Source organism: Lepisma saccharinum, chromosome 1 (assembly GCF_977018435.1).
Source record: "Lepisma saccharinum chromosome 1, izLepSacc3.1, whole genome shotgun sequence".
In the NCBI taxonomy this organism is placed as follows: Eukaryota; Metazoa; Arthropoda; class Insecta; order Zygentoma; family Lepismatidae; genus Lepisma; species Lepisma saccharinum.
In genome coordinates, this window is record NC_139229.1 from 2,420,454 (window position 1) to 2,447,844 (window position 27,391).

General features: G+C 36.8%; 1 protein-coding gene across 1 annotated transcript in view; it reads left to right on the top strand.

The window, feature by feature from the left end:
* LOC145987207 (uncharacterized) overlaps positions 1-27,391 on the top strand; it is a 142,265-nt gene extending 114,874 nt beyond the window's left edge. Inside the window, exons 7-10 of the mRNA XM_083121935.1 lie at positions 10,422-10,565; positions 14,709-14,873; positions 16,925-17,049; positions 26,442-27,391. Coding sequence (XP_082978061.1) covers positions 10,422-10,565; positions 14,709-14,873; positions 16,925-17,049; positions 26,442-26,558 — 551 coding nt within the window. The 3' untranslated portion in view covers positions 26,559-27,391. The remainder of the gene's footprint in view (positions 1-10,421; positions 10,566-14,708; positions 14,874-16,924; positions 17,050-26,441) is intronic.

The following is a 27,391-nucleotide window of genomic DNA, read 5'->3' on the forward strand; positions in this document are numbered from 1 at the left end:
ATGAATACATTATATTAAGCTCGTGAACTATAATTGGGACAATTTAATACTAATTTGAAACGATTAAAGGCAATTAAAACGACATAGTAAACTTTTGGGCAATCTTTCTGCCGATTCGCATTATTGAAACAATATTTAACCAATGGGGACGTTATCTCATATTTGGAAATGCTGCATTGGTTGATCTTCCTTTCGACAAGACCGTGAGTCATGCCTCCTGCTCCTCCGAATCGGACTTCACTCTGATTGGAGGATCGTATATTTCACAACACTTCCTTGTTTCAGAGCTACCAACATAATTTCGTAAGACGTTGGACTTAGAAAAAATCCATGCGACAGATTTTTTGAACATGACTGTACCATGGTCTGGTTGAATTGACATGAAATGACCGATAAACTTTTCAATTTGAATTTGAATTTGATTTGAAAACTTTGGGTGCGTCAGCACTTAGGCTATTTTGCACCCGTCACATTATACGGGGTCCAGCCCCTTATCGTTACAAAAAAAAAACTAAAATCATAAAATATTCTGACTTCCGTTAAAAGCTGAGGCTGTAAACGAGCACTTAGCACACATAAGGACAAAAAACAGGACAACACAAAGAATTATACTGGCCATGTGGCCAGTCGCCAGAGCCTCGTTAGTCTGCAGTCCAGGGTGTTCTACGTCGAAGTGAGGTTGACTATTGGGTGCACAACATGGAAGGAGTGCCCCTTACACCCCGATAAACTTTTCAAATTTACTGAGAAGGGACACAGATTTCTAAGCACTAAAGCGCACATAAAACACGGATTTGAAAAGAAACAAACTTGAACAAAAAAAAAATGAAGGCATGTGTTGTTTCAACATTTAATAATTTTGTTTCAAAATCATGGCTAGAAGTTAGTTGGTGCATGTGTGTGGTTTTACGTTATGCATGGATTCATATATCTCCGAATATTACTACCCTTTTAAGGTCTTTATTCAAAAAGAGCTTCAAATATATTTGATTGTTCTTTCTGTCAAAGGAAAGCTCTTCTAGTCAAGTGAATATATCTGCTGGAAAATAAAGAACCAGCATCCTTCCCTTTCCGCGGAAGCTTTCGTATGAATCTTCCGGTGCATTCTTCATAGTTCAATAGTCAGGCAGGATGTCTACCAGCAGGGAGGAATGTGCAGGCAATTCTTGGAATTAGGCTTGAATTCCATTCGATGTCAGGTCAAATAGTAGCCAATATAAGCTACAATGGGAACAAGACATTATCGAAAGAAGGGAAATATTATTTTGGGTAAAGGAAATTTATAATAATTACTCATGAAAACAAAAATAATTTTAATTTAATCCTATCTCCTCACGTCTCGATCAGCCACGTCATTACCATCACCCTCCACCACCCTCCACCGCCCTCACCCTCATCCTCCGAGATCGCTCTCGCCCTCACCCTCCGAGATCGCACTCGCCCTCGCCCTCATCCTCCGAGATCGCTCTCGCCCTTGCCCTCCACCACCCTCACCCTCCGACATCGCCCTCCACCACCCTCACCCTCCGAGATCGCAGTCGCCCTCACCCTCCACAGGGTGAGGTTTGCCCTCACGAGGGTTGCTCTCCCCCAGATAGCACAGACAGCTTGCTGCAAGCATGAAGCAAGCTTACCATGGGAAGCTAAGTAGCTAGCAGCAAGGTTGCCATGGAAAGCCATTAGATTGATGCAAGCTTGCATTAAGCAATCTAGTTACCACAAGTGGAAGTTGCAGCAAGCTTGCCAAGGCATGCTTGCATCAAGCTTTTCATAACTAGCTGTAAGCTTACAGAATGCAATGCTCGAAGTAAGCGATAATATGTATCATTAAGCTAAATTTATATATATCTGTATAAACATGGCTGTAATGTACATTGTATACACTTACATTCATAATAGTAAAACTAGAAACAATTGGGGCTAATTAAGAACAAACACCCATGTTTGCAACGTCAAAGTTTCTCTCTGCAACTTATAGAAACTTTTCATCCTCCCCAAAATAGGCAATAGTTAGGATGAAGAGTTCAATGAACTAATCAATAATCAAACCATCTCTAAGTATACACTGGTATTCAATTTTTCTTTGCAGTACTTAGCTCCTGATTCTGGGATAAAATTATTTATCATGGGAGTTTCACTTTTATTCACCACATTTTATTTTCTGATCTTCGTTGAAACTTCAATATTCACACACTTTTCAAAGGATAATAAAACACATTTTTTCACTAATTACAATCAAAGTTATCCTTACTGATGTTACTAAAACTTATGTTTGTTTAACATTTGAGTCGCACTGCCATCTAGTGTATGCCGCATGGAATAAAAGCTTTGATGCTTTATTCTCACTGGAATTTATTCCACTGTATTTCGGTTTTATTTCATTTTGTCACTATTGTTTATGTTTAATAAGTATCTTTATTGTTCTATTAAATGGGTGTCTCTATTGTTTTATTTTTTTAAAATGCATCCTATCACACTAGTTATCACATGCATCAGGCTTACGTCGAGATTGCCATGTCAAGCTTGCTTTGACAAGCTAAAAGGAAGCTATCGCAAGCTTGCTATAAGCTTATGTGCTATCTGGGCCGGAGGGTGAACACCTCTGGTCACAGCCAATGGGCCAATGAAACCTGGCACATTCCATCCTTCATGGTGATGAGAAATCACATAAAGTATTTTGTCTCTAATTTATCAGGTTTCATTTTTATAGCCCCTATCACAATACCTAGATAAACATTATTTTTTTTAAAATGCCAATACATAGGCATTAGTATCAGTTCAAAAAAGGCTCAGAAAAAAATATGATTGTTTTTCTTGTATGTACGCATTGCTTGCATTGTAGAATTATTTTCCTGTAGTTTACGGTTATTACAAGCATAAGAAGCTTGTCTGGGAAGCTTCGTTCATTGCAGAAGAACACTGGAATAAATTAAATAATGCAAATGGTAACATAGATCCAGTATGGAGTTTTCTTTTTCACAAATGGAATAAGCCACCATCTTTAAAATTTAATGTAACAGAAAACATCAAGAGACTTTGTGAAAACAATGATGAATTTGAATTACCTGATGATATTTGGGATTCATAATTTTAAATTAAAAAAATAAAAATAATGTGATCAAATTTCTTTTATCTGAAATAAAAATAAAACAGACTGCTTCTTTTCACAGTTAAGTTGCTATATTACAACAATGTAACATTGACAACATCCATGATATAACGGATTCTTTTTGTTTAAAAAATTACTATCCATTGTTTTAACTGTATCTTTAGTCAAAAAGAAAATAAATGTCTGATGAAGGGAGCGTGTGTTCTCCTGAAACGTCACAAAGAAAAACTGTTTTCTTATGCTTGTAATAATCGTAAACTACAGGAAAATAAAAATATGATTGATTGATTGTTATGCTATTACTAATTTATTCACCAATTTTCATGTTTTTATGACAGAAATGCACAATTCGGCAAATACCTTATCTAATCATGCATAATGCACACTTTTTTCCAATTTTTTTTGCCCTGAAAAACTGTGGTATGTGTTATGCACGGAATAACTCAGACAGCCAACATTAAAACGACACATGTTTTCACTATGTCACTGTGTATAACAAGGGTGCACACAGGGGGAGATTATGGCGCAGACTGGACCATCGAGATTTTTGGGTGGGGATTATTTTTTCTTCAAATAATATAAAATTCAACATTTATATATTTTTCTAAAATATATGTAAATATGCACCATATTTAATCCATTACATGAAGAAAAGAAAGTATTTTGGGGCAGGGGTGCCCACAGGTAGGTTTGTGGATGCAAATTGCATCCACGCAAATTTGGGGGGGGATTTCTACGATTGAAATTTGACATGAACAATATACCATTGGTCTCAAGCTGCATTGCGTTGTCAATTAACCATTGCTGCTATATAAATAGCCATTTGTAGACTTCCAAGGGAATTGTAACTGGTAATATGTATTATTGGGAGGCCTTACTTAATTTGACACATGGATTCTGGGAGGGGGGTTGAGAATTAAACGTTCAGGGGACGATATCCAACTCTTGATATGAGTGTTAAGTCTTAGATTATGGCAGATATTTTAGTTAGAGGGCATTGAGCATTAAATTGAAGGGGGGGTATCCAATTCTTGGTGTCTTAGACTGTTGCCGAAATTGTAGTGTGGGGACTGAGAATTATTTGTTTGGGAGGAGGCAGTATAAACAGTAAGCCTAAAATTGGCATGGAAATTTTGGTGGGAGGATTGAGTATTAAATTGAAAGGGGATGAATGTGACGTTTTGTGCTGTAGCTGCATTACAAGACATTGAACAATATTCTCGATATTGATTAATAACAACACTTCTTGGAGGTATAATGCTTTGTGTTGGTATACTGCTTAATTTAAAGCAGATGCATCATTTGGATTATATATTTCTATTCCCAAGCAGAGGGGGCGAGTTCTTTGAAGGAGGAACCGTATTATATTCTCGCGCTGAGCTTAGGAATTTCTAGCTAGGGTTCTGTAATGTCTCGGTCACACAGCTGCAGCATGCTATTTGGTTTGCTCAGGTTGAATTTTCTATCTTAAGTTGTGTAACAATTTGCGTTAAATACTCAAATTGTGGGTTTTATGAATCTTATTTTCCACTCACAAACACAGTTCAAATTCATATTTATATAATTTAATTTATAACATTTAACCAATCAATGTGCTAGCTTTTAGTTATTTCGAAAACTGAAGAATTAAGAAAATATTGAGTTTAACATGGTATTGTATTCAAATAAACATCAATTATTACGTATTCATCCAAACTATTTTGAGGGGATTGTGATTTGTGATGAACGATTTTGATGGGAGTGGGGTAATGCATCCACGGTCTTGGGGTGATGGGCACGCGAAGGGGCAGATCAAGTATAGTGTACAGTAAAGCTAAGAAAAAGTTACTTTCAGTAGACACACTATCATAATTAAATACTTTATGGGGATTATGACATGATTTGGGGGGACGTATGTCATTATTTTTGGGGGGCATGCGCTATTGGCCTTGGGGTGGGGGGGATGGACACCCTTGGTGTATAACATCAACATGTGCAAATTCAAATTACCAAGTTGGATTTCTTTAGTAACAACAATTTTCAAAAACAAACTATAAAAGTGAAATGGCAATCCCATGATTTTTCACATTGTAATGGAACGTTTTGCGACACTGTGCCAATCTAGCAAAATTCGTGCATGCATCCCCTATCACATGGGATGTGTATCAGTCAGGCGAGAAAGTAACTTTCTAAGCACATCAAATGCAATACATAATTTTGATCTCACTTTATTCTACCACAGAACAGAAGTGAAAGCATTTGGAAGCTAAACACAGTGGAATTAGAGGGGAAAGGTGGCATGGGTTGGTGACTCATTGTATACACAAGAGACAATATTCTCCTCTTGGTCCACTTAGTAAATGGAACGGCTGACATGTTTTAGTATAATTTCTAGTAGAAAAGGCATCAACCTGAGCTAGATGGAAATTGTGTTCAAATTGCAGGCAACAATGAAGGCAGGAACCGGAGAAATTCAGTAGAAGCAAAGTATAATGATGTGGAGTCTATTGTGTGCAATACGGAAAATGTAAGTACAGTAACACTAATAGCTTGTTTTGTAAAAATTGTATATGCAGAAGAAAATTCCTTCAACCAAATGTAAGGCATATTAGTAAAACAACTTCCAAACCTAAATAGGAAGTGATTTTTAAGGCATGTACTATATTTAGTAGGGATGGGCCAACATGAAATTTTGGCCAGCACCAATAACCAACATTTTTCCGATATAAAATTTCAAATGGTACTTGAAGGCCAGAATGGTTCATTGACCACCTGAATAACTATAAATAGAGAGAAACTAGTACTCACTTTATCTGCGAAACTGTTTTTTCTTTGTTCTACATATTAATTTTGGTGCCCACTGCCATCATTGGAACTCATTGCACTGTTGCTTGGCATGCTTCTGTTGTTTGTAGTTCTCTGGCTGCTTCTAGGTGCGTTGTTGTTAACTGTATGTCTGCTATTTCGTAGCGTTAACTTTTGTAGTAGGGGAATCCAAGTGTGGTGTGTCTGCCAGCTATCAATGTTTAGCTCATCAAAACAGTTTTGCGGATAAAGTACTAGTATTAGTTTTCTCTGTATTTATCTACTGCAGGGTCTCTCAGTTCCCAATTATGAATTAATAACTATATTGGACAATACCGATAGAGTACCAATTAATCTGCCCCATCCCTAATACGCAGTGGTGGCATATTTGCCTTGTGATCACACGGTACCAGGTTCAATACCCAGTGGAGGCACATAGTGTGTTGTTCGGATCCCACTTTAAAGTGTAGGTCCACTCCCGATTAGCCTTTCTGTGCATAAAGTGGACTTAAAAACATCATCATCCTTTGCCGTTTCCTGCCTCTGGCTGGATCGGCATAGAAGTCAAGCCTCTCCATGTTTTCCTGGTCTTCCACCACTCCTCTTTCCACGGTTTTCCAATCTTGTCCTCTTCTCCTAACACTCTCCACTATCTGCTCCTTTCACAGACATCTTGGTCTCCCCCTTGGTCTTATTCCCAGTCCTTGTGCATGGTAAGCTCTTACTGGTAGTCTTTCTGCATCCATCCTCTTCATGTGTCCGAACCATCTCTTCTGTGCCTGATTTATCCTGTCCTGAAGCTTCACCACACCCACTGTCTGTCGGATCTCATTCCTTATTCTATCCCTTCTAGTCTTCCCCAATATACTCCTTAAAAATTTCATCTCCACTGCCTGCATCTTTCTTTTGTCTCTCTCCGTCATTGTCCAAGTCTCTGCTCCATACTTAATTATTGGCACATAGTATGTGTTATGTATTACCTTCTTGCATTTCATAGGTACATCCCTGTTCCATATTAATCTTCGAATGCTTTGATTTAGTCCACCATCCATTTGCCCTCTTCTGTTTACTTCCTCATCTATTCTTCCACTTCTATCAATTATGCTTCCTGAATATTTGAAGCTCTCCACTACCCTCAACTCTTCCGTGTCCATCTTTATTCTTGGTTCATTTCTGGCTCTGTTTTTTGTTGTTATTAGCACCTCACTCTTTTCTGCACTGAATTTCATTCCTACTCTTCTGATTTCCTCATTCCAACTATCAAGCTGTCTCTGTACTTCTTCACTGTTTCCCCATATAACTAAGTCATCAGCGGACAACAGGGCCTTCATCTCTTCCTCTCCTATCTTCTTCCCCACCTCTTCGTTAATTGCATCCATTGTAATTATAAAGAGCAGTGGGGAAAGGCGTATTTAATTAAATCAGTCAAATATTTGCATGAAAATGTGCACACGTGCACTAAATTCCACTCCCCCACACTCAGTGGCCTTTAAATTATTTTGACTTTATGACTTTTTGGGGTGATCTATTGTGTTTGTCTCCTGTAAGGATCATTTATCCTCATTGTTGCATGTAGAAGTGTAGAGAAATAGTGTTAAAGAACCAAAGGCATGGGTGAATTCATCACGAAGTTCTTCCGTTGTCATCCATTTCTTTTACCACGATTAACTCGAAAAGGGACAGAAAAGCAATGAAAAGAAAATATGTTATGTGAACATAGCTTCCGAAGAGTTATAATTGCCTCTGTGAAGCGATAAACCTGTATGATTTTACATGTATTTAAGCAGCTGAGTCCTAGCCTTGGTGACGTCACCCCCATCAGATGCTATTCCCACTCGCTGTAGTGCGGGAAGCCAGAATAGGGCAAATGTAATGAAATTTCAAACTCTTCATGAACTGTAGTATTCATGTAAATTTTATGTTTATGTACTTTGTAAAGAATCTTCTGTGAGAGACTTCTGCAATTTCTTGATTTTTAGAAAATCCACAGACTATTCGTTGGTGGTTTAAAGAAGGAATGGGTAGAGCAAGATTTGATTGATCATTTCGAAGAGTTTGGGAAGATAAGATCCATTAGTATTATCACTGAATTGAACAAATTTGGACATGTGGAAAGCAGGGGCTTTGCTTATATAGATTTGGAGACGCCTGATGTGACGAAGTTAGGTAAGTAGATGTTATCATATTACTAGGGCTGAGTCGACATCGGTATCGGCCAATACCAGGTGTATCAGTGTTGGTAAGTATCATTTCAATTTTTTCGCCAATACCAAAGGTTGATTGATTGATTTGCTTTATTTTACTTTGCTTTTTGTGCCACTTTTGGCTATTTTGCAAGGATGGGGATGAGTGATGATATGATGCAATTGATGAATGGACACTCACAAACATCCATGCCCAGGCCGGGATTTAAACCCGGGACCCCTGGCATTGTAGTGCGATGTGCTTACCCCTCCGACATGGGGACCGGCGATGATACCAAATATTTGATTAGTAAGAGTGGCTAAGAGAAACAACTCATTTGTCAAGATCTGCCCTGTTCAAAAGTTCATTCACCCTTCCTTGTGACAGGTTGGGAAGCAAGAACAAGAATTCCTAGTACACATCCGAAAATGATGCACCCTCCTAGGAACCAGATGACAAGATCAAAGGCAGGACTAAAGGGAAAGCGCTAAGCCCAAATGTGACATGGAAGGCATGTAACTGCCTGGTGGTCAACGCTATGTGGAAATAAAAGAAACCATTCATTGCCAATTCTTGCTCGCAAACTCGTGGGTTAAGAACATGACATTTTCGAAACTGGCATTATTATAATGCTAGGCTCATTCCAGAGTTCCTGGAAAAGGGATGAATGTCGCTGTGGGAGGAAGGGTAGTGGGTTTTCTTCTTGTGTTCTACCCTTCTGTATGACTGGTGGCCGATGCTGACACTGCAGTGACTTGTTTTTATTGCAAATGACAGAGAATAATGGACAGCAGGACATATACAGAGCTGCCAAATGAGCCTTAAATATATCTGTATGTGTGTATATTTTTACATAATTTTCCTCCTTCCCCAGGTTAATCCAAACGATAAGAATGTTGTTTACATTTGTATTTATTTTTAATTCCTTGTGCAAGCTGTATGCTATATGCACTACATACATTTTATTTTACTCACTATAACTTTGTCTGGCAGGGACACTTATAATAATCCACCGATTTTTTCGGTGTATCTGCTTACTACATTTCAAAAACTTCTTCTTTTTTGTGTCCTCAGGGGGGAAGAAAGAAGTTCACATAAAATGTCACAGGACATTTTAAGTCATATAATGTTATATGAGAATAATTTAGAGTATTTGATATCAGTAATACTAATGTGATGTGATGAGTTTTGTGAATCAGTAACTAGCCTTTGTTATTTTACTGGAATTATACAAGTATCGGTAACGGTTGGAATCGGTTAAGGTATCGGTATCGGCAAATGATGGTATCGGCTCAGCCCTACATATTACATAATGGAAAGTTAAGATTTCACTGATATAGAGTGTCACTAACTTATAGTGAATAAAAGATCAACATTTGGTACAAACGATGTGCACATTTAGGGATCAAAAGTGATACATAAAATGCCATTTCAGTGCTAAAATGGAGAATAAAATCACAAATTCGATTTGGAAACTATGCTTATTACACAAAATATCTCTTCTGGTATACTTGCATACTTCTTGAAATACTGAATACTGCAGTGTTGCAGGATTTTGTTTATAGAGTAGGACTGAATCAATTCCAACACCAATGCTCGAAGTATGTAAGGATTAATAGAATTGTATTAATCACTAAATGAAAATTTTAAAATTTGTAATATTTTTAACGATAATTAGATTCTTGAATAGTATTGGCTGGTATCAGTGATTAAATTAACCCTAACTTAAAAAGTAAAAAAGTGTTCCCCTGTGCATAGCACCACGCCATGAAGGCGTATAGGGGGTGTGGGGGTAATGCCCCACACTTTCTTGATCCGGTCGTGAGTGGGGGTGATGTGATCAGCATCATGCCCCTGACCGCCTTTACCCCCCAGGGTTTCCCCCAGGTACCCATGTTATTCGACGCTGGGTGGGACGTTAGAAAAGTTGCCGGATTTGAACCGGCCGGGGATCGAACCCGGGACGTTTAGCATGGTAGTCAGATGCGTTACCGACTGAGCCACCGCGGCCACCTAACTTACCCATGACAAGTGAGAAACTTACCTGGGAGTGGGGGTTTACTAGTGTTGCCCACGAGACGAGACTTTGGCCTGTCTCGTCTCGGGGAAATGCTGTGAAATGCTGTCTCGTCTCGAAAATATTTGTTTGTCTCGGGACACATGATCAATCTCGTCTCGTCTCGAATTTTTAAAAGCCTGTCCCGTCTCGTCCCGTGGGCAACACTAGGGTTTACAGGCCCACACTTTGTCGCTAAAGTTCAAGAAAAAATGATTGTGTATGTGCAGTTATATATTAATTATAATATGGTTTAGTAGCTTCCAAAGTTTCTACTTTGTCTTTCAGTAGTAGGGCCAAATTACATAAAAGGGAAAAAGATTTCGATTGAGAAAGCAAACCCAAAAAGATTTTCTGGAGGACAGACTGGGCAACACTCAAAAAATAGTATCTGTGACCAATGGACAGAAAGGAGGGGCAACTACATTGAAGGTATGTATTCTTTGTTTGATCTTGTCCGTGCAGTTTGAAATAGTTGAAGCTGGTTGGAACTTTCTTGCTGTTTTTGTTGTGGTGTTACCCTCTTGGTGTCTCAGCATCATACAAGGATATTTTACCCATTACCTGCTGCGAATCTATGTATCGACTCAAAAAATGGGCCTTTTATTGCAGAGTGTTTATATATACACAATATTTCAAAATTAATGGTTGTTGTAATGCGGCAAGTTATTTTTATAGACACCACTTTTTCATGCTTTTATTAATCTATATGAGCAAATAATCCATTGTTGATGCTTTGTTGGTTACTGAAAAATATTATTTTTTTTAATGAGTTTTTCATACGTTCTACAATCTCTATATATAGAGATTGCTTTCCTCAGCTTCAATACGTAAATTGCACTCGTTGATCATTTTGGCGGGGACTTAATGTAGTTTGCAAGATCAGGGACGGGAGAATGGGCATGCGATATGCATCTTTCCCACAACGATCGAGTGTAAATAAAACATTAAATGCATCAGAATTAGAGTTTTTTTAAATCCCACTCCAAGGGCATAGATCAATGCCTGGTGTATTGCATAACATTCTGCCGAAAATATGGACATGTCTTGCGGTAAGGATAATTGTCTGGCAGGGTGCGTAGAATGCGCAGCCAACATGTTCGTCATCTTTTGATCCGTCAGTGTATATGAAGTCATAGTCTGGCCAAATTTCTTTATAATATTCATGTCGACCGAAATCAACATAACTGACATTGGCAGGTGACTCGGTAGGAATCCTCAAAGTGTAAATCAAGGGATTTTGTATAGTGTAACTTAAGTGATATGCTTCTCTATCTAGGCTGTAACAATAAAAAAAGTAATATCTAGAACATGATCTATCCAAGGGTAAAGTTTCGCCCAGTTGTCGTTGTATTGCAAATGCTTTATTGAAAGGATGGGTGTGTCTTTCCCAAGGGCCTGTTCAGCGCTCTCGCTGTAGGCACCAATATTTGGACTAGATTTCATTAGTCCTAGAGTGCCTGTCTCTGTAAAATATCTATTTTTTCGGCCCAAGTATCAATCGTCCCGCCATAAACATGTGCCGAATACTCAAATAAAGAGCGAAAGTGCTGCTTTGCTAGCTATTACAAGACCCTGGATTTCTAGTCACGAAAATGCCAGTAAAATAAAAGAGGCATATAATAAGACAGACGTTCCTTTTCAAATGTGATGAAAGGCATCAAATTCAAATTTTCTCATCCATTATTATATTTCCATAACATTAACAGTTGTAATTTTTATAATGTACAGCGAATTATGTAATAATGTATATTTTTATTTATATACATTATATATTTCCAAAACATAAATTTTAAATATCATCTGTCCTAACCTCAAATAATAATAATAAAAAAAAGGTTTGTAGTGAATAACATTCACAAAGGAACAGTCATGCCCAGGTTGTGGTTTGAACCTTGAATCTTTGGTATCAGGATTGTGGGTCAATTGATAAACAAAAACTAGATGGAGATGTTTCAAATTTTCAAATTCAACTCAATTTGCGAGAGAATTACAGTAATTATTTTTCTAACTTTCTTTATACTATACACTATGAAGATGATGATGCCAAGGGGTCACGCTGATTCTCATGTTTATTCATTGTTATAGTTGTCGAAAGGAGTGGAAGCATCTTCCATGAATGGGCGAAGCTAGCAAAAAGCCACAAAACATATTTTTTTCACCCTTGAAGCATTATTTTGTCTCTTTGAAAGATTTTTAGTTAATCCTAGGCACTTCTTGCTAGCAGTTAAAATAGGCAATTGTATACACTATATAATTTATGATTAATGATTTATTAACCTGAAATAAGATTTGTATGTTTGCAGTACAGATCACAGGAACAAATTGATGATTTGTCAAATGCAGGTTCTGGTTATTATGTTTGGGTAAATGACCTTATTAGCTCATTAGAAATATTGCTAATGTTATTTTTTTAGTATATATTGCTATATAACATTCTGTAATTAAATGATTGTGGCATCATGTTTGCAATAAAAAAATAAAGTCCATCATTTTATATTGCCTGCAAATGATTTCAGTTATTTATACAAAATTGTGAATGGCAAAATCTGCTGCAACACACTTCTTCTTGAGAAATTCCACTTTCGAGTACCTATGTGCAAAACACGCAACACAAGATTACTTTATACAAAAAAACCTAGACTAGAAATTCAAAAAAATATATCTTTTTTACAGACTTGCAAAACAATCTCTCCTCAAGTATTCATATATATTTCCTCAGAGTTTGCCTTTCGGTCTTCTATCAGAAGAAATGCTTGTAATTAATATCACATAGTGCAATCTTTTACTTATTTTTTTGTTCATTTGCTATTCACTTTGTTGTTTTCTTACTCTTAATTATTTTTTTTATTTTTTTGCTTATTATTATTATCGCTTTTTCATTGTTGACAATTTCAGTGTAAAATGGCCACCTGTGCAGTATCTGGAATTTTCTCAATAAATAAATAAATATACCTTTGTTGATTTTCCAAATTTTTGAACATGGAAGGAAAAGGATTAAATGCCCATACGTTAAAATGTGTTAAATAAAGGAGAAAAAGTACTCAAAAGATCCAAGATCATAATCAGCTGGTGTTTGCTTTATGGCAGTCTGGAACAATATGGATGGGTTCCATTGAAGTTTTTCACTTCATAATTTATTAAGTGAAAGGTTCAGAGTAAATTTGGCCAGAACTATGCCAAATGCCCTTCCACATCAAATAAATTAACATTTTTCATTGGGTGGAAATATTTCCCAGTTTAGTATAGCAAGTTCTATTTTGTTAGTTTCTCTGATTGTATATATTTTGATAATTTTATTACATCGTTTCTTGCTTTATTCCCTCACTAGAGACCCAAACTTTTGTCTATAAAACTGTCATTTACTTAAAGTTTGTCTTGAAATTTTGAATGCGCATACCTTCAACAATGTAAAACAGGATCTAACCCCTCGCAATATGTTTGGACTCTTCCAGTGACTTTCATTTGCTTTGTTCCACGACAATGCATCTCTGTGGTGTTGGCTCGAATGTATAGGGATCACAAAGTACACAATCGAAGAGCGTGTGTTTCTCTCCTCGTTCGTAAATACTGGCAAACTTGCTCATTTGAAGCACGTCAAAGGGTATTTTAGACTGAATTTCGTGTGAGACTTGTACCTTCAAAGTGTTGTATCCGGTAAGAAAGTTAGAGACAATGGGAAGTCTTGTCACACAGCATTCAGGAAGCTGGAAAATGTCTGAAGATACAAAACAGGATGTAAAGGAGTGATTACTGGCATCACCATCAAAATCATTGCGAAGACTTTCCCAATAAACTAATCTCCCATATTCCACGTGTCACAGAGCTGCAAAAAAATCAAAACTACACTCTTACCGGGTCTGGTGTGTTCAAGAATTGCAACCGACAGACATACATACCGAGATTCATTGTTGCGGAACAAAACAAATGAAAGTCACTGAAAGATTCCAAACATGTTGCGAGGGGTTAGATCCTGTTTTACATTGTTGAAGGTATGTGCATACAAAATTTCAAGACAAACTTTTAAGTAAATGGCAGTTTTATAGACAAAAGTTTGGGGCCTGTAGCGAGGGATTCACCCTTTACTAAATGTCACATAGTGTGCACAATGTGCTAGTAGGGAGTATAAAATTTACAACACAGTAAGAGAAAACACTGAAACTTTTCTTTTATTGAGCTGGTTTCAGATCAGCATCATCATCAAAATCTTTCATTCCATTTTGTCTTCCTTGATGGTGCTGATTGAAACACAGTGAAATGTCTTCACTGTCTTCTTTTGCTGTGCTGGGTATTTTAAAGTATAGGACTTATTGCCAGTAGGAGTAAGACTGAAGTCTCTTCATCAACATGGCTTAATATGTAGAGAAGGGAATAAATTTCAATACAATTGTGTAGTCTTCTTTAGCGTATTAGAATTTTGTTTCTGAAAAATGAGTTGCTGTTGTGTAATACTGATGGTACCTCACTTACGAGGAGCCCCTGTTTTTAATATCATGATTATTGTGATAGGAATTGAATAAAATTCTTATTTTTCGATAGTGTCATAAGTATTTTTTATTGATTTCCCTTTTACAGCCTCAAAACCACCCTTTAGAACCACAAGTACCTATACGGCTACAAGAAGTAATGTGACCGAGGTCTCACCTAAGTCTGCAACATATACTCCTGCCTACACTTCACAGACACCTCCTAGTTATACAAGACAGGATCCAGCTGTAGCCCAAACTACTACTGAATTAGGTAAGGGTAGGTTTTGACAGTGTGTTCTAATTACTAGAGGTAATAATAATTGTGAATATCTAGAATAAGAAAACACGGATGCCTATATATTGCTATCTGCCAATTCCAGTAGAATGTGTATCAATTGGATTTTATCTACCAATGCTGGACAATACTTTTTGGCATTTTCACAGGCTCTGCAAAAATGCCATGCGACACTTTCACAGTCTAATTTTCCTGGATGTTATGCAAAGTTTCTTGATCAACATTTTGAACATGGAAGGGAAAGGATTAAATGCCCATACGTTAAAATGTGTTAAATAAAGGAGAAAAAGTACTCGAAAGATCCAAGATCATAATCAGCTGGTGTTTATGTCTGTTAACACATACTGCAGAGTTTTAGCGATTACTTAAGATTTTGTCAATATATGCTTCACATTTCGTGTCGCAATGATTGCTAAAATTCTATGATAATTAGTCTTCCTGCTAGGAAAATTTGAAAGAAATCATAAAACATTCGGAACGGTTATCAAACATGGGTTGGAATGCGGGATTTTGGAGGAACCGTTGACCCACTCTACCCCCTCGAGAATTATGTTGATTTTTTTTTACTAATAGACTGATTTCGATGTTTTCCGTAATATAAAATTGGTTCCAGTATGTGGAAAACTCAAATAATGAAGACATTTGATTCTAAAGTATGGCCCACGTATAATTTTTTTTTTTAGGTGTATGGTTGGTCACCGGCCACATTCACGTTCTGAATTTCCGAAATATGTACTATTTTTAATAAATTAAAAAATATAATCTTTAAACTTATTGCATATTTTCTAAAGGTACATGACCTAATTTTCTGTTGTTTCTCATTTGTATTGATATAATTGAGGTTGTATACAGGTTACATTGTAAAGCTTTGATATATGCGACATTTTTTTATCGATTTTTTTACACCAACTTAATTGTAATGACTTAGTGAAAATGGGGAAGTACAATAGTTATTTATTTTTTCATTGAATAGCATTGTATTAATTTTCAGCTAATAACTGTGTATATTCATATGCATAATAATTAACGTGCCTGCATATTTAATTGAAAAACATGAGGTTCAAAAGCAAGAATCACGACGACAAACAGGTCTGGAAAAATTTCATTTCTGGTCTGAAAAATCTGGAAAAGTCAGGGAATTTCATAATCAAAAAATCGTAGCTACCCTGAATATGCACAAGTATTTTTATAGTTAGTTTTATTTTATTTATGGGGCCTCCCCGATGGCGCAGTGGTAGCGTTGTCGCCTTGTAATCAAGGGTTCGAGACCCGGTGGAGGCACATAGTGGTTCGGATCCCACTTTAAACTGTAGGTCCAGTCCCGATTGACCCTACTATGGATAAAGTGGACTTTAAACACCAACTCAATCAATCAACAGGAACCGGAAGTCAACCTAACAGTAAAGCATCGAGTTTCCAAGTGGATTGATGGCAGAGGCCACTGAAATTAATAGAACATTTACAAGTAAGTTTCGCGGATATATCTTTAGTAACTCGCTTACATCTTATATTATAAGAATAGTTTGCCTCTTGTTATCAGATTGAGTTACATGTAAATATTCTTAAGAAAACTGTGATATTGTCTCCATATTTGCTGATTTAGACATAATCATGAAGGCAAATGTTATTTAACATCACGCACTGATAGATCAATGGTACAAATAATACAAAAACATTATTTTAGGGCAGTCTAATTTGCTACCCCTACATAAGCTTTGTACTCATCTGCCTGTTTGCTCTATACTAGTGGCAACCACGTGTGTTGAACAGCTACCTTCGTCTACTCCTGTTAGAAGCAGCAGTGCCTACTTGTTCATGTGCAATGTGGTGACAGTGTTGCCACTTCTTGCTTTTTAGTCCTAATACTAATTTTTCATTTTGGAGAATTTTGTACTTTACATGAAGCACAATAACTTTTGTATGATCATTGCTTATAATAGGTCATTAACATTTGTGTGATTTACAGTAATGCCAGGTTTTCATTTGTGAATATATGTCACTGGTCATGCAATATTTTTGCTTTGTAGCATGCTGTAGAAATGCAGAGTTTCTCATGCTGGAATTACTAGAATGTAAGAACAAACTACTCCAGCAGGAAGAAGTCAACAATTCATTTAAGGTTAAGATACATGATCTTGAAGAAGAATTGAAGGTGAGCGCTCTAAAGATTCTTCTAACAATGTAGTGAGGTTTTTTAACTGTATAATGTTTTCCTTTCCTCTGTCCTTTTTTTCTTTCAGGCGCTTATCTTGAGAGAGACAAAGTAAGGGGAAAAGAGACAAATGAAATTGTTTGATCTCTCTCTCTCTTGTGGGCTTGGTCGTCTTAATAGTTGTGTATATCACCATTTGAGTTCTCTCGCTCTCAGTACCTTCCAGCTAGATCCTGTAGATGGCTTTAGTTGTATTGTATACATTCAATTGCACACAGCATTCTGCTACATGTATTGAAACTTGGTCCAGGTCAAGAGGACCCAGACCATCCATTTGTGCTTGTTCTTTGAGTTATGTTAAAATGCACAGTCCTCAGTTCATCTTACACATATAATTAAATTCAAACAAAAATGTGTTTGATTTAATTTAAATCTGACCTGAATGTGGATTTCATATTTAAATATTCTTCGTGCAAAGTACATTTGATACTCTATTCAGATGTTTTCAATTGTAAGGATACCTGAATACAATACACTAAAATGTACTATGGATCATTCCATGTCAAATCAACCATGGTGTGAACCTTGACATCTAAGAAATTGATAATTTTTGGTGCAGTGGTAGTACCAGTAAAGTTGACGAAAAATGCCCAATTTTAGATATTTTCGGTTCTTAGATTTTGAGTTATTGACTTTCAAAGAAGCAAAATCAAACCTTTTTTTATTATTTTTAGTCTGTTGCTTCCATTATTTCACCATACATCCTTCTTGTGATTAACCTAGATATAGGAAGTTAAAGATTATTATAGAGTTAATTACTTACGGTGTTCTAAAGTTTATTTTGCTTCAGAATTCTTTACTTAATGTGTGTATATTTTGTCAGTTTCTCAAAGAATCTAATGCTGCGTTGAGTTCTGTGATGAACAGTGAAGTTTCAAAGTATCATACATGGAGGAAATCTATCAGCAGTAAGGTTTGTGGAATTTCATCAAAGGGAAAGAAGTACCAGAAGGAATTGATCAAGAAAGAGATTATGTTTCGAAAAGATATTTCAGATATAACTAAAGTTGTAAATGACATGGAGAAACGTAGTAAGAAGACAGATGTAGAGAGTACCCATGATCCTGTGAAGGAGCATGTAAGTTTGTACTTTATTTTGGTTGCAGTGTTATTATAAATGAATATTATATCCTTCTCCCATAGTGTATTCTTCACCCAGTAAATTCTTTGAGCATTTTACCGCTATTGATCTTAGACATATAGAGCAGAAAATTTATAGCAAAATGATATTTCTGACTCCATAGAAATCAAGACTAGTTTTAGTCCTCTTGTTACTGCTTGTATTTTTTTCATAAGTATTTGTATTGTTTATTGTAGGGCTAATAGGAAATATCAGTTGAAATTTATTTACCGATACATTTCTGGCATTTTGGTCTTTCATGTCGAGCGACACTTTTGCTGAGTCTAATTATCCTGGAAATTGTGCAAAATTGGAAGTTCCTTTTTATTTTATAGTAGTATATTCCACACAGTTAAAATAGGGACAGCGAAGAATCAGGCGAGGCCAAGCTGGCTCGGTAGCTCAGTGGTTAGAGCAGTAGCGTACGCAGGATTTCATCAAGGGGGGGTGTTATTTCGAAAACTTTCTACAAATTCACATTACCATTCTTTTATTATACTTTAATTAATTAATTAATAATAAATTAATTAATAATTCTTATAATTAATTAATTAGTTTATTTACTACTAATAATTACTACTAATGCAGCTGCTATTTATGAAAGAAATAGAACAAAATTACATTTCTTTTGTTTCTTTGTTACAAAATAATTGTCTATTTGATTTGATTTGATTTAGTTTATGTTACTTCGCGTTTTGTGCCTCTTGGCTAATTTGCGAAGATGGGGACGAGTGATGAAATTGATGAATGGACATTCACAAACAACGAAGCCCGACCGGGATTCGAACCTGGGGCCCTTGGCGTCGCAGGGCGATGTGCTAACCACTCGGCCACAGGGTCGGGCTAAATAATTGTCTAGTCAACGGTTATTTGTATATGATAAGTGCGACATTTTAAGTGTGAAGAAAATCCATAAAAGCAAGCAAATATTAAATTTATTGAAATAAACGAAATATGAAACTCATTCAAGGAGCCGCGCTAGTCTAGTCTGACAACTTCGTGGGATATCCGGGTTCGATTCCCGGAATTGGTTGGAATTTATCCAACCTTGTCTCCGCACCCAACCTCATAGCAATGGGTACCTGAGAGCAACTCTGGGGAATGAAGGCTGCCGGAGCATGGTGCTGATCACATCACCTGCAAAATAGTTTAAGATCGAGAATGTGTGGGAACCACCACACCTCTACGTGTGCCTTCATGGCACGGTGGGTGCTATATGTACGGGAAATTTACATTTACCTTTACCTATGGAACTCACCCAGGATGATGATGAAGCGCGAGAATACAGAGGTTGTTCCGCCTACGTTTGGCCAATTTCGTTCCTCCCCCCCTGCACTCAGAATGAACTCACCCAACCTTGGTCAGGCATGTTTGTCAGTGTAGTGTGTGAGCTGTAAAAGAGTGGTTGTGTTTTCTCACTGGGCCAAAAATCCCGCCAAAACTGATCCGCTTTTTGGGAGGAGTGCGTTGTATAACTTTCCAAGTGTTTGCATTTTCTCGCTTGGCCGAAAATGCTGCCAAAACAGTTGCTTTTGGGAAGGTTTTGTTGTAGCCTTTTATGACGCAAAGTTCAGTGTGTCAATGATCAGGAAGTAGTGTAAGAGCAAGAATTGTGACGTTAGTTTGACTTTATTCAAGAATGTGATCGGCAAGTATAAGGATTGCATGGCCCCAGCGTTCGGTTCTCCAACAAAGGGGACGAGAACACGGCCGTGCACACAAGCAAACCACCTGTATGCAGGCGAAACTTCGCAGAATGGGCATGCAAGAGAATCCACCGACCCAAAGACAGATGGAAAATCATCTAAATATGTCTTTGGAAACTGTTAACAGCACCTTGCACTTGCATACTGGTGGTGGCTTGTGTGCACGGCCGTGTTCTCGTCCCCTTTGTTGGAGAACCGAACGCTGGGGCCATGCAATCCTTATACTTGCCGATCACATTCTTGAATAAAGTCAAACTAACGTCACAATTCTTGCTCTTACACTACTTCCTGATCATTGACACACTGAACTTTGCGTCATAAAAGGCTACAACAAAACCTTCCCAAAAGCAACTGTTTTGGCAGCATTTTCGGCCAAGCGAGAAAATGCAAACACTTGGAAAGTTATACAACGCACTCCTCCCAAAAAGCGGATCAGTTTTGGCGGGATTTTTGGCCCAGTGAGAAAACACAACCACTCTTTTACAGCTCACACACTACACTGACAAACATGCCTGACCAAGGTTGGGTGAGTTCATTCTGAGTGCAGGGGGGGAGGAACGAAATTGGCCAAACGTAGACGGAACAACCTCTGTACACGTTGCTAAATTCCACAGAGTCTATGTTTTCGTTGAAAAGTAAGTTTATAGACATTCCAACACATTTATCACTTCTAGGTGATTCACAAAGCACTTCTTCAACATTATTTAATGATGTGGATGTAGACTCAGCATCACTTGAGAGTTCACAAGGGGATGTGAAATCAGTACCGGGAAGAACGTTTGCAATAAGGTCGGCACACTGCGACGAAGCAAGGAATTTTCACAATTCTCGTGAGAGTCACTGCCCAACTTTTTGCAAAAAAAAAAAATTGCAAAATTGAACTTTGCGGCCGCTTAGATTGTGTTTGGGATGTTGTGTTTTTCTTCATGCTGCATGGAATTAAAATTCAATTATTATTATTATTACTGTTGCAGATCTTTGACTGTGATAAATTAGCCATTTTACATTTTTTTCTACAGCATTTTCCATAATATTTCAAAAGCTCGAGGGGGGGTTTAAACCCGGTAACCCCCCCCCTTGCGTATGCCACTGGGTTAGAGCAATGGCATGCTATACCAGAGACCCAGGTTCGAGTCCTGGTCAAGCCAGCATTTTTTGCTGAAAATTTCTAAGATGTTGATAGCCCTGCAAAAATCTACACCATTGCAAATTCTCTGCTCTCCATCATTGCACAAGACAAATGTATAAAACCAAGCCAATGTACAGAAAGCAGCCATATTTGTTGTACGATGAGACATCGAGTATATAAAAATTGTAAAATTCAATAGCAATTAGTGAAAAATGAAAATTCCGTACAGCCAGCAGTGGAGTGAGTAATTTGGGAAAACCTAGTTTTATGAGAAAATAGATTACAAGGTTTGCATATTATTTGAAGGTTTCTTTTTATTAATAATAATTTGCATTTTTCTCTCGCAAATGGAGAATTTTTATGCAACTACATTAGTTTACACTGAACTCCAGAAATGCAAAGCAAAGTCACATTTGATCCACACTGCTTTATAAAACAAACAATATTTGTTACGGGTTAAGAATGCATTTCATTCCTTTTTCTTTGTGTGTAGAATACATCCTTAGGTATCAGCCACCATTTATGTTATGCATCATGTACACCATGTTTAAAAGTCCTACAGGTTTCTAAAATGCTATAATGTACTAACAGTTTTATTACTATGAAATGTTTGTTTTTTTTAAACAGGGGAAAATTTAAAATGATTTTCTGCCCACACTGCTCAATGATGTGTGTGCAGATGATCACTCAATCAAGTGCAAGATGGCATTGGCATAACAGTGCGTGTTATGGCTTAACGAATTAAAATCTTGTATTTTGGTGCAGAGAAGAGTCCAAATAATGTTTGGAAAAACACCTCCAGCAGAGACTAAGTATCCATAGATGATATGAAAAGTTTAAGGCTATGGGAAGTGTAGCAGATTTGCCATGTAGTGGAGATCATTCCGGATGCACACTGTCAGAATGCAATTCCTTGGATTTAAACAAACCAAATAGCGGTGTTTGGATGTGAAAGGTGCCCAGCTGGAGATCTGGCGATAATCCAAACCACATCAAACATTAATTTTAAAGTTTCCTCTCTGTAACAAACAATATTTCATTGTATTAAGCCTATTACTTTAAAGTTGTAGGTTTTTAGAATCCTGCAGGACTTTTAAAACACACTGTATTAGTTTGGACTATGTTCAACAGCGATATTTAAGAGAAAGGAGTAATATGAAGGTTCTACCTGCAGGTCAGCCTAGGCTGGGCATTTTCTTTTCTATGTTCACAGTTCACTGCATCCATTGTATGTAATCAGCAGATCCATGTATCTTCAGACTGCTCCATATACATAGCCTTCAGTTTCTTACTACAGCATTAAGGTGCATATGTATTCTGTACTGCATGGCATTTACAGTTCACACAACTTCTCTCCCCTGCTATATATGTAATTATGTTTTCTACTTATCCTGGTAATCCTGTTTTTTCGCCTCCATCCACTTTAACACCTCTCTCATTACAACAGCAACTGATTAAATTTGATGTTGCATGCCTTAGGACAAAAATGTTGTTTTTCTTGAATTGTCATATTCAGTGGTTCATTTTAGTTTAACTACTGTGAATAACTGTGCTGAATAATTCTACTTAATGAAATAGTAGTAAAATTACAAAATAATTGCATTTTAGCTTTGAATACAAAGGTAAACATGTGTGGATTGTTCTTCCCCAGGGAAAGAAGTTTAACAATGTAAGTCAGTTTAATTCAAACTCAGTATCAGCACAATAGGTAGTAGCTATGGTGCTATATTGGAAAGGAAATTTAAGTTTACATATACTGATAACTTTATAATTATTATATTGATAAAAATGAAAGAAAAAACTAGAAACAACCAAAATTACAATAGCATCAAATTATGCCTTTGTTTACAAGAATATTTATAAGATATCAATGCTATACATAAGAAAATATATATATATATCTTTGTTATCTCCTTCCAGGATAAAGCAAGTCTTTGTATCTACAATTCTGAGCTTCAGTTTTCGAATATCTTTATCTTCTCAAATCACCTCCAAACGTAGAACATATAAGTGTCACTCTATGCGACCTTCCTCCAAGCACTCATTTGAGGAACTGTAACATTCACAAGCCAGCCCCTTAAGGAAGATGAAAACAGATACTTATTCACTGCTTCCAATTCAACATGGCATCTATTATACATATCAGTGTCATTCCACAACTTTCGAATCTTTATCAGATTATATCATGATCAAAGTTCATTCAAGTCATAAAAGGCTTCTATATAACTTAAGCATCCAAGTTATTATCACATTGCCAAGTTTAATGCTTTAAAAGCAACAATTATTGTACAAATATATCCCCATTCCATAATGCTAAATTTGTACTTATCTTTGTTCCATCTTGAGCTCTTCACAAAGTCACAGACAACTAGTATCAGAGCTACTAGTTCAAGCCAGATTTTTTAGTATGTGCAATCTTCAATTGTTTTTGTTTTATATTTTTGTCCCTAAGTGCTTAACAGCTTGAATGTTTGTGTTGTAAATGTACATATTTGCTCTGTTACAGCTATTTTACTATGTATATCACAATATACTTATCTATTGATCACAATTACCATTTTTTGAATGTTGATACAAAATACCAAGTATGACATCACAATGTACATTGAACAATTTTAAAGAGTTGACCTTTGTATATAAACCTTGAAGCCAATGCAAATGTACACAATTTCAATAAATTTAATTATAAATTTGAATGTATCATATCTTTCTTGTCTGAAAGAACACATATGATTGAAGATATTTGTTTTTCATATTGCCAGTCAAAAATAACTGTTATGACTAAATTGTTATAAATATTGCACAAATGTGGAACTTTGAACTTAGCCTAACCTTCTTCAAATGTTGTTATGACAATATATTATTTTTATTGTCATAGAAGGTCTTTTCTAATAGAAAGAAAAAACAAAGCAAAAACTGTCGCTTGTCATAATGATGGAGAGTGGTGTTGTGTGGGGTAAGTAATAGTTTACTGTATAGAGTTAACAATCACTAATGTTTGTAGTACAGGGTGGCACATAATGTACTGTATCTACGAACTTCAAATGACAACGGAAAGATGGTGAGTGCTTGTAGTAACTTCATATGGTTTTCGAAATGAAAATATACAGACATCAGTGCACCTTGAAAATAACACCCTCTCAATGTCCTCCTCCTGCTTGGATGCACTGTTTGAGGCGATGGGAGAAGATTTTCACGATGTGCATTTCAACATGTCCTGTGAAATAGCTCATACATCACTGCAACAGACAGTTCAAAACTACCCATGGCTCTCCACTGGGTAATGCCCTCAGAATGCTGTGTGTCTGGAATGGGTGCATGGCAACCTTCGTTGTTCTGCCACGTTGTCCGGTGCCTGTTTGGATGAATGTTTCCACCGCCGCAATCAGCATCTGCACTGGCCAATGCTCCAAACTCTACATGCATGTAGGTATGCCACACATGCACACATGCATTTTGGCAGGGTTGCCATTTCAAATTAGTAGATACAGTATGCGCCTCCCTGTAAATGTGGTAATACATCTTGTATATAACTTGAATAATAATAATAAAAAGCACACTTCGACACAACAGATGATTGCTCTTAAGTACGTGTCTTGTGACATGTACTAGAAAATACATTTTATTTATTATGTATTAGCATAAAGAGCTTAGTTTCATACTGCAAATTAGGAATGAGGTAGTATTACAAATATACTAGTAAAGCCCGAATAATGAAAGAACCTACCCAGACTTTTCATTTCCACATGAGAGTCTTGAATTGCAAATAGCGGTGTTGCCAAATGCCAGAGTTTTGCCCAGTCATAAGTGGTACCTGTACCAATAGAGGCAAAAGGGAACATGAATTCTCCCCTATTTTGGAAGTGATTTTTAGGTTGAATGTTAAGCCAGATATGATCTGTGAAAAAGATGCCAAATAAGTATTTACAGGATTCCATTTGTAGTACAGGGTGGCACATAATGTACTGTATCTACGAACTTCAAATGACAACGGAAAGATGGTGAGTGCTTGGAGAGGCAACTACCGTATTAACTCATGTATAATCACGCTTTTTTACAAATTTTTTGCCCCCAAAAAGTGTGGTGCGTATTATGCACAGAATATTTTTTTAATGTTTATGGAACCCTATCATGTTACATATTATTGTAAAGCTTGAATTCTGCAGTTTCTGAATATGGCAACAGTATTTCATTCAAAATGGCGATAATTATTTGCAATGTGGTTGAAATAAGTTCAATACAAAATGAAGGAACATTCTGATTTTTATGGTGCTTTGTATGAAAAAAAGATAAGGAAAAAGAAAATAATTAAAATGTATTATTGGCCAAATAATATGACATATATGGAGTGTGGAAATGCCTTAATGGAGGAAATCTTGTGCGGCTAGATGCTAGCTTGAAGGTTCAGAATGTGCCTCCTATAAATGTTTTGTTAGTCATAGAAAAAGTATATATTTCGAAGTTTTTTCTAGAGAAAGTACAGAGGAAATGAGCAAAACCACTTATAAAAGTTTAAAAAGCCATGCGCGCTGAGCACGAGTCACCCAATGAACAGCCACTCTGGCAGGCCCTGGCCCTTCGAGGGCTGTTGCGCCAGGGAGTTTAGTTTTTTAGGGTAATGTTAGCAGAAACAGGAAGAAGAGGGAAAAGGTGTGGGGGCTGCTATTATTGTTAACGTTAGAATGATGACAATTTATTCTTACTTTCCACCATTTAGATCTGGCTGCATCTCAATAATCCACTGATGGTTGTATGAAATCAAAAATAAAGTATTCCCAGATAACAATATTAAGTCATCTTCACGCCAGCCATGGTGCTATAAAAAAGTAGCTGGGGAGGTAACAGGGTGGGGCGATGCAGCCAATACATTTGTCTTGTGCAATGATGGAGAGCAGAGAATTTGCAATGGTGTAGATTTTTGCAGGGCTATCAACATCTTAGAAATTTTCAGCGAAAAATGCTGGCTTGACCAGGACTCGAACCTGGGTCTCTGGTATAGCATGCCATTGCTCTAACCCAGTGGCATACGCAAGGGGGGGTTACCGGGTTTAAACCCCCCCTTGAGCTTTTGAAATATTATGGAAAATGAAGTGGCAGTCATTTCATCATGAAATGAAATGACAACCATAGTGTTCAACAATCTATGTTTTAACCCAAATTTTCTCCACCCACATGGTGCGGCAAATGCTCGAAATAAAACTACATGCCAAAAATGGACATTATCTGTGTTAGTGTTCATGTAGGGTTTGTAATTTTTTATTGGATCTCAATAATATAGGCTATTGCTACCAGCAAATTTCAGATGTACATCTAAAAACTTGATATCCAATAATAATTACTTGTAGTACAGGAAATAAACAGTTGTTTTTTTCTCCAGGTGCAGGCCCAAGAGGAAAGAAGAGAAAGCATGAAGATGAATAGGCAACCATCAGCCACTGACAAACGACATCATACCCATCACCGCAGATTGAATTGGTTGTTGCGAAGGAAATGACTTGTCGGGGTCAAGATTGTGTGGTGTATATATATGAACGAGGCACTGCACATCTGTGAAAAATTTAGCTTTTATTAATTGAAGGTCCACTTTTGGATGCACGAGGCTTCCAAATATGGCCAACCACAAGTGTATGTGTGTGTGTGTGTGTGTGTGTGCGCGTGTGCTTTATTCATTTGTACTGAAGAGGACGGCGTGAGGGAGCCTTGTCGCAGTAACAAGAGAACATTAAGATGGGATTTTCACCCATGTGTGTAGTTCAGCCTTAGAAGGCTGAACGAATGAGAAAAATATAAATATATATAAATAATATCCTTTTGTACAGGAGAAAAAATTCTTTGCACTCGATCCTTAGCACATAACTAGATGTAGAAAATTGGAAAAAAAGTGAAATCATTTTTACAATAACTGACCGACTTAAGCTATTGGTTCTAATATATTTCCTACAAGAGAAGCAAAAGTAACCAAAAAGCTTAAGCCTTAAATTGTTTAGACATATTTAGTATGGTAAATGCATACAGATTTTTCATATTCGGTATTTTAAATCAACTTTTAGGAAACTTGTCAGAATCAGCTTAATCACTTGTTTACAGTAGTAATAATCTCGTTTTGTTGGCAACCTACCATGACAAGGTACAAATAATAGTAAAAAAGAAAAAAAATGCCGACCAGAGAAAGTACAAATGCATGTATTATTTTGTTATGCCCATGTTCATGGTATGTTGCATTTGCTTTTCAATGACAAGGGATCTTTGTTTGCCTGTTTGGTTCTTTTTTTCTTTAATACAAAAAAAACCTCTTGTGCATGTATTCAGTTGAATAAATTTTTACCA